The 13,346-nt window shown below is 35.3% G+C and overlaps 1 protein-coding gene and 1 pseudogene across 2 annotated transcripts; both read right to left on the reverse strand.

Annotated features, from left to right (window-relative positions):
• Nucleotides 1-960: 960 nt before the first annotated feature.
• LOC109180759 lies at nt 961-3,977 on the reverse strand (annotated as a pseudogene).
• On the reverse strand, nt 2,163-8,063 carry LOC109180831 (putative pentatricopeptide repeat-containing protein At5g09950). 2 transcript variants are annotated; one of them, XM_019330556.1, is made up of 6 exons: nt 7,871-8,063; nt 7,549-7,638; nt 3,545-7,452; nt 3,147-3,226; nt 2,323-2,734; nt 2,163-2,223 (listed from the first exon to the last, which is right to left on the reverse strand). In XM_019330556.1, exon 3 carries the CDS (start codon nt 7,382-7,384, stop codon nt 4,139-4,141), a length of 3,246 nt encoding a protein of 1,081 aa, XP_019186101.1. In that variant the 5' UTR covers nt 7,385-7,452; nt 7,549-7,638; nt 7,871-8,063; the 3' UTR covers nt 2,163-2,223; nt 2,323-2,734; nt 3,147-3,226; nt 3,545-4,138. The 2 variants fall into 2 exon arrangements, with proteins under 2 accessions (XP_019186101.1, XP_019186100.1); XM_019330555.1 differs by lacking the exon at nt 7,871-8,063 and having other exon boundaries at nt 3,545-7,449; nt 7,549-7,648.
• Nucleotides 8,064-13,346: the final 5,283 nt, after the last annotated feature.

Raw genomic sequence — 13,346 nt, forward strand, 5'->3', positions numbered from 1 at the left:
TCTATTGAGAATGTATTGATGGATGAGATGGGATTTCATTATCTCATGTACCATAGGGATCTCACCGGAACCGCAGCCTATATATATATATATATATATATATATATATATATATATATATATATATATATATATATATATATTTGTGAACATTATTAAACGAGTTGTTTATGAACATTATTAAACGAACACAAACGAGCTTGTTCACGAGCTCTTAACAAACGAGCCTACAACTGTTCAGACTCTGTTCATTTATGAACCGATCTCTAAAATTTGTTAATTTATGTTCGTTTACCTAAATAAACGAACATTTACCGAACACAAACACGAATAGTTTACCGAAAGCTATGTTCGCTAACACCTCTAAATATTATATTTCTTCGGAAAAGTAAGATAACATGAACCAAACATGTGAATGTAAACTTTGGAATGTCACATTCATTTGATTTTGTTATATAACTTTGAATGAAATTAAAGTCTTTAAAAAATTTTAAAAGTCGATACAAATCTAGTAGATTGAATACATCCCCTTACCTTATAATGGCAAATTTTATTGTGGACCGGTAGAAAAACAATGTTGTTTGAAGTTTTGTCTATTAACAATTGTAGACAACAAATTTCGTTATGATCCATGTAGCTACCTCTCTTATTATTTATGCTCATTTTATACACACTATAGTTTCATTACAACACTACTAAAGTACGGAGTATCATTCTAATTCAACTACATTTCATTTAACAATATGCACTTACTATGTAAGACCTGATATTCAATTTTATTTTATACACAATGTAGTTTCCTTATAACACCATTAAAGTATCATTCTTATTCAACTAAAAGAAAAGGAATTTTTTTAGTACTTTCAACCAAACATTAAAAAATTAATTATTTTATGAAAAATGAGTCATTTTTTGGAAATCATTAAAATATTTTTCAGGTTTTCAACACAGACCCTTAATATGTGAGATATGCTATTCAGTTTCATTTTATACACGTGGTAGTTTCATTACAGCGCTACTAAAGTATCTATCTAATAGAACTACAGTTTCATTTGACAATATACACTTATGGACAAGCATTGGTGAGCCTAACCTCAGTGGTGTCCATTTTTCCAACTCATCTGTGGATCCTCCTCCTGTGATGTGAGACTTCAAACCTATCCACCACTGATAATAATCGTGATCCATGAAGGGCGATTCCAGCGCCCATGGACACACTCGGGGCACCAGGCATGACTCGAACATGAATGCCATCGTGCCTGTGATTCTATGCGGCCCTGCTTCGTTTCCCAGGGCTATGGTTTTCTTTCGGCATTATAATGTTGTTAGATAGTTCATAGATGCCTCTCTGGGAGCATTACAATGTTGTTAGATATCTTTCTGTGAGCATTATAATGTTGTAAGATGTTTTGCTGTGAGCATTATATGTTGGATTGGAAGAACACTATAGCAGACAGGCTGTAACTATAAGAACAGAATGCTAGTGGTGATTGTTGAGAATAATATATATATATATATATATATATATATATATAAATAAATGTATAATTTCACTATCAATTTAAACTTTTAGTTAAGACGAAACAAGTTATTCAATTCTAGAAGTATGGAGATGACGGGGGAGGGAGCGAGTAGATGAAGTTTCACCTCGTATGTTTTGGTATCAGGACCATGGGGAGTCATGGACCTGGAAGAAAGCCAACAGCTTTTGCCTGAAAACAGCAAATTGTGTTGAAATTCATGATTTATCACAAATTCCTTCTATGATGAACAAACCTGGTACTTTTAAGGATGTTCTTCTATCCAGAAAGATCAAATGAACATTACCAATTTACCATAGGCTACCAAAACCAAGATTTCTTTTCACCCCCCTACAGAGCAAAAATAACCAAAGAATTTGAAAAGTTTACCTCATATCCTCCATAAATTCACTCATACAATTTCGGTGGTAATATGGAGGACGAAAAGTGTGTTCAGCAACCAACCATCGCGGTGGAAAAATGACAAAGTCCATCAATGCCACTCCTGGTTTATCTGTGGGTGTTGTCAAAACTGCATTTGGTTTTTGAAAATGAATCAAACAGAAGTTGCAATTCAATCTATCTAATAATACAACACACCAAGCAACAACTGTTAGCAGAAAGGAATATACCCTGTGTTTATTGATGGATCAATGTGATAAAACAAAACAGTGTTATAAGGGCAGAACTTGCTTAGATCATACTGCAAACAGAAAACTTTTACTCCACAAGGATTAGGAAACTAGTATTGATAATTTTATCCAAGCTATATTAGCATCCTCATTTCCTCGAGAATATTTACCTTGTAAGGGGCGTAATTGCCATGCCAAGCAACCACGTTGAATGGTGAAAACTCTTGTTTTGCGGCAAATTTTTGTACAATGGTGTAACCTGGACGGCAACTATCATCAAACCATGCCACCGGAACAAGAAAATCCCTTGGAGCAGCAAGACCATTTGCACATAAACAGAATCAAAGCATATCATACGATCTCTGATTTAACATGCACGGAGCGTAAGTAATTTTGAACTTTATGTGCACCTATTGGCCCAAGATCAGGGAGTTGAAAATGAGTTCAAAAAGTTTCACCAACATAACCTCGCGATTGATTCTCCATCCGGCAGATCAACAGCAAAGCGAAATCCTCGAGGAATAACTACTATTTCACCAAGGCTGACTTGCAAACTACCACATTCAGTTGTAATCCACAACCCTATACGGTAAACAAAAGATAAAGACAACTTCAGTGAACATACAAAAAGAAAATCAGCAAGCTCTAAGAACATCACAATTAACCTTAAGAGAAGATGAAAAAACTGGAGCTTTCTTTTGAGCTGTAATATGGTCATGGGTGAATTATCGTACAACTACCACAAAATGTTTTGGAGGGAGACCAAGGGCCAAACAGAAGATAAGACAGCAGCTAGTAATCAGAATGAAGACAGAGTGTATCTTTTACAATTCACCAAAGATCCAAAGTAATTCTTTAAAATTCTCATAATTTCTAAGAGGTCCCAGGAAAGTGAAATTGGTTTCACTTGGATTGTTGGATTAGGTACAATCAAACAGAACACGTGGTTACTGAAAAACAAATGACTCATTAAACCAGTGAATTGGGGCATCACTTACTTTTTGAGGAACTATCAAAAAGTCCCCATCAGCATTGCAGAATGCACAGTTGTCCATTGATTTCTTAGCTGTATACCTACATTTCCACACGCACTTGAATTTATAAAATACTGAAATTTATTCAATACTCTCAGCTGAAAGAGAACTGATGCAATTATAGGAATAAAGTCTTTCATATTAGCACTCCTTGAATTAAGGATTTCTTATTTGCTCTCTACTTTCAAAAAAACCAACTAATGATGCAAAATTTGAAGTTAAAGCTGAAAAAATCATAGATAAAGTTTGTCACAGGCAAGACCTTAAATCTAAATATGAAGATTAAATCACTTCACAAGATACCAATACATTCCAAAATTATATATATAGCATATAAATGAGATTGAACCCAAATTACATGTGAATTGCAAAACCATGCCGGAGGTAAGAGCTGCCAGCTCCACAGACAGTGTACAGCCCATCAATGAAATGAGTTGGTGATTCTGGGATATCCACAGGCTTCCACCGTAATTGAGTAGGAGTAGCAGAACTATTTGACTGGTTGAACTCACTGACAAGTCTTTCATGAGTTGGAACTCTAGGTTTAAATGGCTCAACACGATATAACCTACTGTCCACCAATAAAAAACTTGTTCTAGCATGTTCAAGGTTTGCAGGTGTTGGAAGATCGTCCTCCTATAATCCTTTAGCGAATTTTAGAGGATGGTTGGTTGGGAGTCTCTGAGTTGAGGAGAGACTCTGCACTATTTTCCAAGTTTGAGCTTCGCCGTGCCCCTCCCGTTGATCCAAAAAAATTGATCAGGCTATGATCATTACCTTGTGTTAGCCATTCATTCACAGTCTAAACCCTCATAAGAATACAACACTCTTCTGATCATCTTTGTGTGGTCTCCATACTTGCAAAATGGCCTTCTCAATCTCCTTATCCCTGTGCCACAGTAATGCTGCAATGGCAGCTTCCTGAATCCTGATAGAAGCAACTCTTGATCAATCACCAGTAATCATTACATGAGCACTTACCATCAGCAAAATGATGAAACCTGATGGAGTCTCGTAGTATTATCTGCCTGCCAACAATTTGTGATATGTATTTGAAGGCATCATGACAGTCCCCACAAATTCTGAGATTTTTCATTATTCTTATTGGCATCTCCGATTTGCGTGTAAGAACAAAAGCAACTGCAATTCTCTCACTGTGATAGCTCAGGAGTTCTTCCTTGTTCTCCAGATCAAGGTCATACAAAGCATATTTTATCTGCGGTACATACCCTACAAGCTTCATCTTTTTGTGCAGTTCCCTGAGGTTTTCATAGATTACATCTGTATCGGGGTGAGATTTGTCGCCAGCAGCAAAAATGTGAATGCCATCTCTCATGCTGACCCAGCTGCATCCTTTTTCTTTCCTTGCTGTTGCTTCCCTCATAGAGCGTCGGGCCTGAGCAACATCTTCCCACTTCCCACCAGACGCGTGCATATTTGCTAGAAGAACATAGTTTACTGCATTTTGAGGTTCCAGCTCCATAAGCATTTGCGCAGCCTTCCTACCTAGATCTCTTTTGCGATCACTAGCTCGACTGCATACCCCCAGAACAGTTCTCCAGATTAGTGCGTTAGGCCTTAATGGCATTGTTTGGATGAAGTCCTCCATCTTATCAAGCTCGCCTGCTCGACCAAGGAGATCAACCATGCAAGAGAAATGCTCGATTCGAGGGGTCAAATCATACACTCTGCTCATAGATTCAAAATGATCAAATCCTTGTTCGACGAGTCCTATGTGGCTACAAGCTGACAAGACAGCAACAAAAGTAACATGATCTGGTGGTTGGCCTTCCAGCTTCATTTTTCTGAAAACCTCTAGTGCTTCATGTCCATGTCCATGCCTTGCATAACCAGATATCATTGAGTTCCACGAATATACATTTCTTTCAGGCATTAATTTAAAGAATCTTGAAGCATAATCTATACGGCCACATTTGGAGTACATGTCAACCAGGGCACTCCCAACAAAAACATCTGATTCCAAAAAAGCTCTAATCCCACACGCGTGGACTTCCATGCCACGCTCTAGTGTTGCAACTGAGGCACATGCACTCAGAACAGTAGAAAAGGTGAAGCAATCTAACCTCTGACCATTGTGCAGCATAAGCCAGATTAAACCCATGGCCTTCGTTAGGAACTCATTGTGTATATACCCAGAGATCATAGAGTTCCAACTCACATCATCTCTCCTGTCAGACATTCTAGAAAATATTTTTTCACAATCATCCATTTGCCCGCATTTCCCATAGCAAGTAAGAAATGCATTTTCAATAGCTACATCATCGATTGCATTGTATTTTAGTACCAGAGCATGAATTTGGCTAGCAAGACCAAGAAGAGAAAGGGATGATACTGCAGAAAGGACATTTATGAAAGTAACTCGGTTAAGTCTCCATCCAGCGCGCATCATTTCTTTGAAATATTCTATAGATTCAAATATAGATGCCTCAGAATCACTCAATGCACCAATTATAGAATTCCAAGAAACACGGTCACGTTCAGGCATCAAGGAGAATATTTTCCTGCATTCACAGATAAACCGAACATCAGCATACAATGCAAGGAGAGCATTAGACACTGACACATCCAAGTCAAGTCCCAATTTAATTGCTTCACAATGTATTCCACTGCCCATCCTGATCCAACCCAGGCTCCCACATGAACTCAGAGCACTAATCAAATTGAAGTTTGAAGGCATCATACCAATACTCCTCATTGTTCTGAAACCCCAGACTGCATCTTCAAAACACTCGTTCCGGTCAAGACCAGAGATCAAAGAATTCCAAGATGTTAAATCCTTATCAATCATGAGGTTAAAAACAGAACGAGCCTCTTCAATTGCACCACATTTTGCATACATATTAATTAGACCATTTCCAATAGAAACCTTGGAATCATACAAGCCAGTTCGGAGAGCATATGCATGTACTTCTTTACCTCTTTGTTTTCCTTCTTCCAACAAAGAGAATTCAGGGAAAGCACTCAAAAGAACAACAAAAGAGGAATAATTTATTTCAACCATGTCTCTTGTCTCAACAAAAACCTTAGCAGCGTCTTCTCCTCGCTTTAGTTGAATGAGCCCAACCATCAGACCGTTCATAGAAACTACGTTTCTCATGCCCATCTGCTTGAAAATCTTCAATGCAGTGTCAAGACAGCCAAGCCTTCCAAAACTACAAACTAAAGCACTGCCCACATACAGGTCTTTTAAAAATCCAGATTTTTCAATTCTTCCCAATACCTGCTCTAGCAAAAGCAAACCACAATTACCATGAGAAGCAGCAGTGGAAATTAAGCTGCCAAAAGTGTCTTCAGTTGGTTTAGAATAAAATTCCATACTCTCATTTTGCATAATGGAGAAAAGCTTGAAAGCAGAAGCAGAATCTCCTCTTTGAGAATAAAAGGAAATTATAGAATTCCAAGACACTGAATTCTTAGCTTCTATACCACAAAATACACTCCAAGCATATTCCCCAGGATCACCACAACACCTGTACATAGAAATCAACACATTGCAGATAACCTCATCAACCAAGTAGCACGTCTTCAAAACCAAAGCATGAATTTGCATCCCCAACCTAAGCCCACAAGCCCCTAAAGATTGACAAGCCCTTAAAGCACTACCAAAAGAATAATGGTTAGGAACAAATCCCGAACGCACCATCTGTTGAAGACTTTCACAAGCCTCATTGGGCATGTCATTCTTAGCATACCCTGTGATCAAACTAGCCCAGGTAATCGCATTCCTGTCAGGCATCTCGTCGAACAGGTCACGTGCAGCAGCCACATCACCATTTTTCACATACAGTTGAATAAGGTAATTACACAAAAACAATTCTTGACTATACCCATTCTTCACAATTTCCAAATGCAGATGTTTTGCGTCATTCACAGGACTCAGGAACCGGTACTTGTCGACTAAATAACCGTACTTTCCAGAAAACAAGGGCGAGAAAGAGGAGTGTGTTTCAGGTAAAGCCGTCGTCCCAAAGCGGTTGGAAGCACTGCTTTGACTTGAAGCATGATTGAAGTTATAGCGATCTTGGAATTTAAAGATGGATTCTTTGGCGAGCTGTGGGTTGGTTGCGATGGGACGATGAGCGTGCTGTTCCTCTATGTGAAGGATGGATGCAGCGAATGTACTGAAACTCAGAGTGGTGGTTGGGTTATAGTAATACAATCTTCTTCGCATTAACATGTGACTGATGGGAGAGCTGAAAGACGCTTGCTCACTACATCTCAGTCTTTGCCGCCATTTTCACTCTGCTATATTTGAATTTTTTACAATACCCATTTTTATGAAATTAGGCATTAATTAAGAGAATAAATTGAATAATAATGAAGATTGGTTGAGATTTGAACCTGAGGGCTGAGGCTATAAATCTATAATAGGTGGTCCGGTGGACGAATGGTGAACGGACGGAACCACGGAGTGACAATGTAGGCTGCGGTCTGCCGTCGGCGTAAGAAACAAGATAACAATTACAATGAAACAAAATTAACAAACATTGAGAGTTTATAAATAAATAAATTAAAAAAAAAAAAAAACTGAGAGTTAATCACAAAATTAAAAAGTATTGAAATTTGAGAATGCACTACTGACTACTGAGATTCTACAATGAAACAAAGTCAACAGTTAAATAAAATCAATTATACTACAAAGCAAGAAAATAACTATATTTACCTGGCTGTGGAGTGTGGACGGAGACTGGGATTGTATTTGGACGGACTGAGGAAGTGGTCGGAGATTGGACGGGCTGCGAGCCTACGAAGTCTTTTCTGGTTGGCAACTGGACGGATTGCGACAGTGCGAGGCGGTTGTGCTGGTGACGCTGTCGGACTGTCGGAGTGAAGTTGAAGAAGGGAAGAGATGAAGAGTGAAGCTGTGCAAGTTTAGGTTTAAGGGGTCTTCAAAAAAAAAAAGGTTTAAAGGCAAATTATTTTGTGGAACAAAAAATATATTTTTAATATATTAAAATTACATTATTTGTGTGGATGTATATTATACAAAATAATGTATTTCCAATACTCAAACAATGTATTTATTAAAAAAATAACTTAAAATTGTATAAAATGACATGTTAAGTGGCTATTTTGTGGTACAATTATCAGTGGGTTCACTTTCGAACTGAGTCGGGTCAAAGTGGATTCGGGTTATTCGTAGTAACACGAAGAGATTAATATATTGTACGCTCAAAACGGATAATGGGTGAATGAGATATTGATTCTCAAAGTAGACCCATTAAGTTGGAAAAAGGAAGGGAAAATGTGAAGCTTTTGTCCCACATTGGTTTAGGAAGAGGATTTGCCCCACTATTTATACAAGAGCTCTTTTTAAATTTATTGAATTATATAGTATAGAGGTTTTCTCTTGTAAGATTGAAATGAGATTGATAAAGGCTTGACTTAGGCCTAGTTATGTGTACACCAATTGTTATGCCTTGCATAGGGGTGGGCATTGGTTCGGGATATGTTATTTTATTATTTATATTTTTTCATATAGTATCAAACTAAAAATAAGACAAATATTAATAATTAACCAATAGACTTTTAAAAATTAACTAGTATTTGTCCCGTGCGATGCACGGTATAAAATTTAAGTATCTTTATTAAATTAGTTAAACATCACAACATACCATTAGCATATATTACAAAACATATATGGTGTCAGATACCACATAAAATTTAAAAATTTTACATATAAAAAATTATTATACATACACATTTTTATAACAAATTTTAAAAATTAGTAAATTAAACAATATACAATAAATAAATAATTTTTTATTTTTTATGAGAAAATATAAATGATGCTATTTTTTAGATATATGCATTTCATTTATGTATATATTGGTTCTATTATGGTGCTTTAGAATATCTGATGTCATTCTACATATGTGTTATACTGGTTCTCCATATGTGTTATTCCATATATCATTCTAAGTTTTTACCATTTGCAAATGTTGAGTTTTATGCACCATTTATTTTTGAAAACAGCTTACTATATAATTATTAAAACTTAATTGGGTATACATTTTTTGATAACATACAACTTTCTATATTGCAAGGTACATAATAGGCACAAACTATCCTAAATTACATATTATCCCTAGATCTGTAAAGCTAGACATCTGCTAAACTGCTAATTTGCAGAGGATTATGGACATTTTCAATGTATTCTCCAAGTGTAGTGCAGGTACATATGTAATTTTCTTACTTAAATACCTGCAAGAAAATCACGAACCAAAAATTAGAACCATCGCATCCCAGGCAAGAAAGGAAACAAAATAAAATGCAAACACCATCATTGTCCACTTGACACAGACACCTCAACCACTCTAAACTTAATTTTTTACTTTTAGTCCTTCAAGCTTAACACTAACAACTGCCTTGTTCTTTGAAGATTGAGTTGATGAGAACTCATCTAAAAGATGCCTCTTTACAACTGAACTATCACCCACAAGAGGGTTTTCAGCTTCATCACTCTCATCAGCTTTCTAACGCAAATATTAATTAACTTTATAGGAGCAAACTTAGTATTTGCAAATCAATAAGCTGTACACCCACAACATAATTGAAAATTGTACCTTATCAAAATCATCATCATCCACCATCTTATTTTCAACCTTAGAACTCAGATCCTTGTCATGAACTTTCAATAACACTGGTGCATTAATTTGGATCAATTTTTGGTCAGTGTTTATTATCACGACAGGAAATGCATTGTGCAAGTTCTGAAACTGTTCTTTCCGAACGGCAACCTGAAACACCATGCCATGTTCAACCAAGGATTCTAATTCTGGTGGTATAATGTCATTTGTCTCTTTTAAAAGAATAATAGTGTTAGAAATATCTCACATTTCTAACTAAATTAAAGTAGTGTATAACTGCAAAGATATATGATGTGAAAATATACCTTTAGATGTTTAGACTTCAACTGTGCAGTTGTGATTCCCAGTAGTTGATTGCACTCTCAGCAACTCTGATCTTCAACCTGTACCTCAAACTTCCTTCTTCAATTCGTTCTCAGCCCCTTTCACACACACACACACACACACACACACACACATATAGATATGCTATCTATACAAAACATCACCTCAAAATCGTGAAACACAACTTCCTTGCTTCTTATTGATTCAAACCTTTCCTTTCCGTAATATACATTGGATACATGGTATGTGAGAGATATTCTTTGATGGGGACCAAAACTGTGGAGTTGTGGCTGAATGTGTAGGCATTTTGTGAACAAAGACATTATTTATAGACTTGTTAAGGATAGCAATCGTTGATACTGACTTCGGTAATCTGAAACGTTGCATCGTAAATATAGAGCCAGATTGTAGATTCCTATTGAGTATTTAACACTATTACAGCTTTTATATTAATTAATAGTTTAAATTTTAATTTTTAAATATTTTAATTTAGATTTGTATTGACAATGTAACTTTGTTATTTTGAATCGGCAATGTAGTTAGACTGAATTATGTACTATGTGCAATCATTAACGCTGGCCGCATATATTAAATTCATTTTTGGCTTTTCGATATCTTGAGTTGATAAACGATTATTAGACCAAACCAAATGGACTCTCTATGCCGGCTAATTGATCTAAACCTTTGATATTCCATAACTCTCAAATGCATAAAATGGAGGAAAAAAATTTTCATCTTGATTCTGCTTTATTATATATAGAGATATATTATTAATTATGAAATACATTTAAAACTATATATATATATATATATATATATATATTTATTTATTTATTTATTTATAATAAAATTTTGATTAGTTCGGATTTCGGGTCGGGTGTGGGTAGAATTTTTAACACCTGATATCCGAACCGAATTTATATTCGGATATACCAAAATTTAAAATATTCGAACCGATAACAATTTGAGTTCATCCAAAATTTAAAATTCGGTTCAGATTTCGGGTGTTAGTTCGGATAATCCGAATTACGCCCACCCCTAGCGCTGCATATGGATGCAGCGGGAACTTATTCTAATTTTGGAGAAGCCGAATATTATTATCATCACTAGTATTTTTACTCGTGCGATGTACGGAATGGATTTGTTATAATATATTTACAATATTTGGGTCGTTATACAATTATTTAAATTATAACATCAAATATTATATAGTGCAATTAAAGATATAGTCTGGATCGTTTATGTTTGTTGATGCTATCATTGCTTGAATTCGAGCAACTAATTGCTCAAATTAATAGCTAATGTGTACGCATGCGGTGCTGTAACTTTAAAGATTTTATATATCATTGTTTAAGATTTTTATAAATTAGACAAATGTGCTCGTTCTCTAGCAACTTAGTTATAGTAATCCATTGTTATCCTAATTCATTTGCATGGAGGTTATATTTTTGTCTAGATATATATCAATTTTGCCATTTTGAAAAAAAAAACATAATATCAACGATTGTATTTACACATTATTGAAAACCTCTTTGTAGACGAAATTGGTAGTCGCAACGCAATCTTTTCCATCCTCGTCTAGAGCTAACACCTTCAAGCCATCATGATGGGTGACTCAAGAGAAAGTCACGTACAATTGTCCGTGATTAAAGACCGGTTTTTTTAGCAATAACCCAACGTTAGTTAGCGGGTGTATTCAATTATGACTTTCATAGAGTTTTAAAGACTTTTATGAACTTTAAAAGTTTAGGGGTATTCAATTCAAACTTTTAGAGAGTCTTTAAAATTCATGTGGTATTCAAAAAGTTATGAACTTTTGTAGACTTTTTAATTTTAAGACTTTTGTAGACTTTTCCTTCTCAAATATAAATAGTTGAAATCCAACCATCAACTCTAAGATTTCAAAATTTTCTTTCTAACAACTTTGAATGTTTTCTCGCTCTATTTAAACTCTATTTTTTCTCCCTATTTAAACTTTATAAACCTATCTAAATTTAATAAAATTATTTTTTTCTTCATTATTCCATATTTTCCTCATACCTAAACTCTACCAATTTTTCTCTCTCTCCTAAACTTTACAATCTTCCTCTAAAAATTCGAAATAATATATATATTTTTTTTGGAACATGAAGAGGGCGGAACGCCCGAAAGGAAACAACACGCCAAACTAGCGACCTCTCTGAGCTGGCCCTCCCCGGCGGAATTCCTCGCGCCAACTCTGTCGTCCCACAGCAAATCGTCTACGTACAACGGCTGGCTATCTAGCTGACGGGTCCCAATAGCATGGTCTTCAATTCTAAGTTGTTTAGGTATTCTGGGCTTCTAGAGGTAAGATTTATGCCTACATAAAATTTATTTACCCCGAGATAAAACTAATTTTCCTAAGTGCTTGTGTGATCAAATTCTGTCAAGATTTCTCAAAGATAAATCTTTTAGTATTTATGAACCTAGGTTATTTTACTCGTAATTATTAAAGAATATCTGTATGCGAATTGCATGTTCAAATTGTAGGTGGAGATTTATATTTTCATGGTGTATGTATTGCGTGTAAAATCAGATAGCTCGGATGTTTGTGTTGAAATACATACTTACACACATTCATGTATATATAAAGCATGTTAGACAAAACTGTATGTTATAAGGCATCTCACTATGCATATATACAATATTATTAATTGCATGCAATCTGCATATACATGCCAATACTTGTATACTTAGTATGCTATGAACAAATCCCGTATAACACCTCGCGTATTCATGGCGTATGAATTAGACATAAAGTATTCGTCTATGAAACCCAGTGAAATATTCCGTATGTGCTAAACGTTAGTATTTATGTAAATACTTGTTATGTGATTATCCATCATTATTCATGATGTGCAAAATAAAGGTCCTAATTCGATCTATTGTCTCCCCAAAGTTTATTTACCCTATAAGAAACAAGAACCTTTCTCCTAATTGCTTACATGAAGATCATTTTATCGGAAATCGATCTTTTATTAGTTCGAGTAATTGTTATATGATTTATGACCTTCTTGAATTTATATGACAATTGTTTGGTTATGCCACAATGTTGAGTGCGTGAATTTATTTGTTAATTATGCACTAGTTTAACATGTTGAATGTGTTGTGTGATTCCATAGGACTAGTTATTATTTAAGATTTGAAATATGTTCACATGCATTCATACTCTCTGCCTATAGACTTAAGAAATTGCATATTTAG

Source organism: Ipomoea nil, unplaced genomic scaffold (genome assembly GCF_001879475.1).
Source record: "Ipomoea nil cultivar Tokyo-kokei standard unplaced genomic scaffold, Asagao_1.1 scaffold1034, whole genome shotgun sequence".
Classification (NCBI taxonomy): Eukaryota; Viridiplantae; Streptophyta; class Magnoliopsida; order Solanales; family Convolvulaceae; genus Ipomoea; species Ipomoea nil.

Coding starts and splice junctions, on each gene's coding strand:
- LOC109180831 (XM_019330556.1), bottom strand. CDS start 7,384: ATGTTAATGCGAAGAAGATTGTATTACTATAACCCAACCACCACTCTG.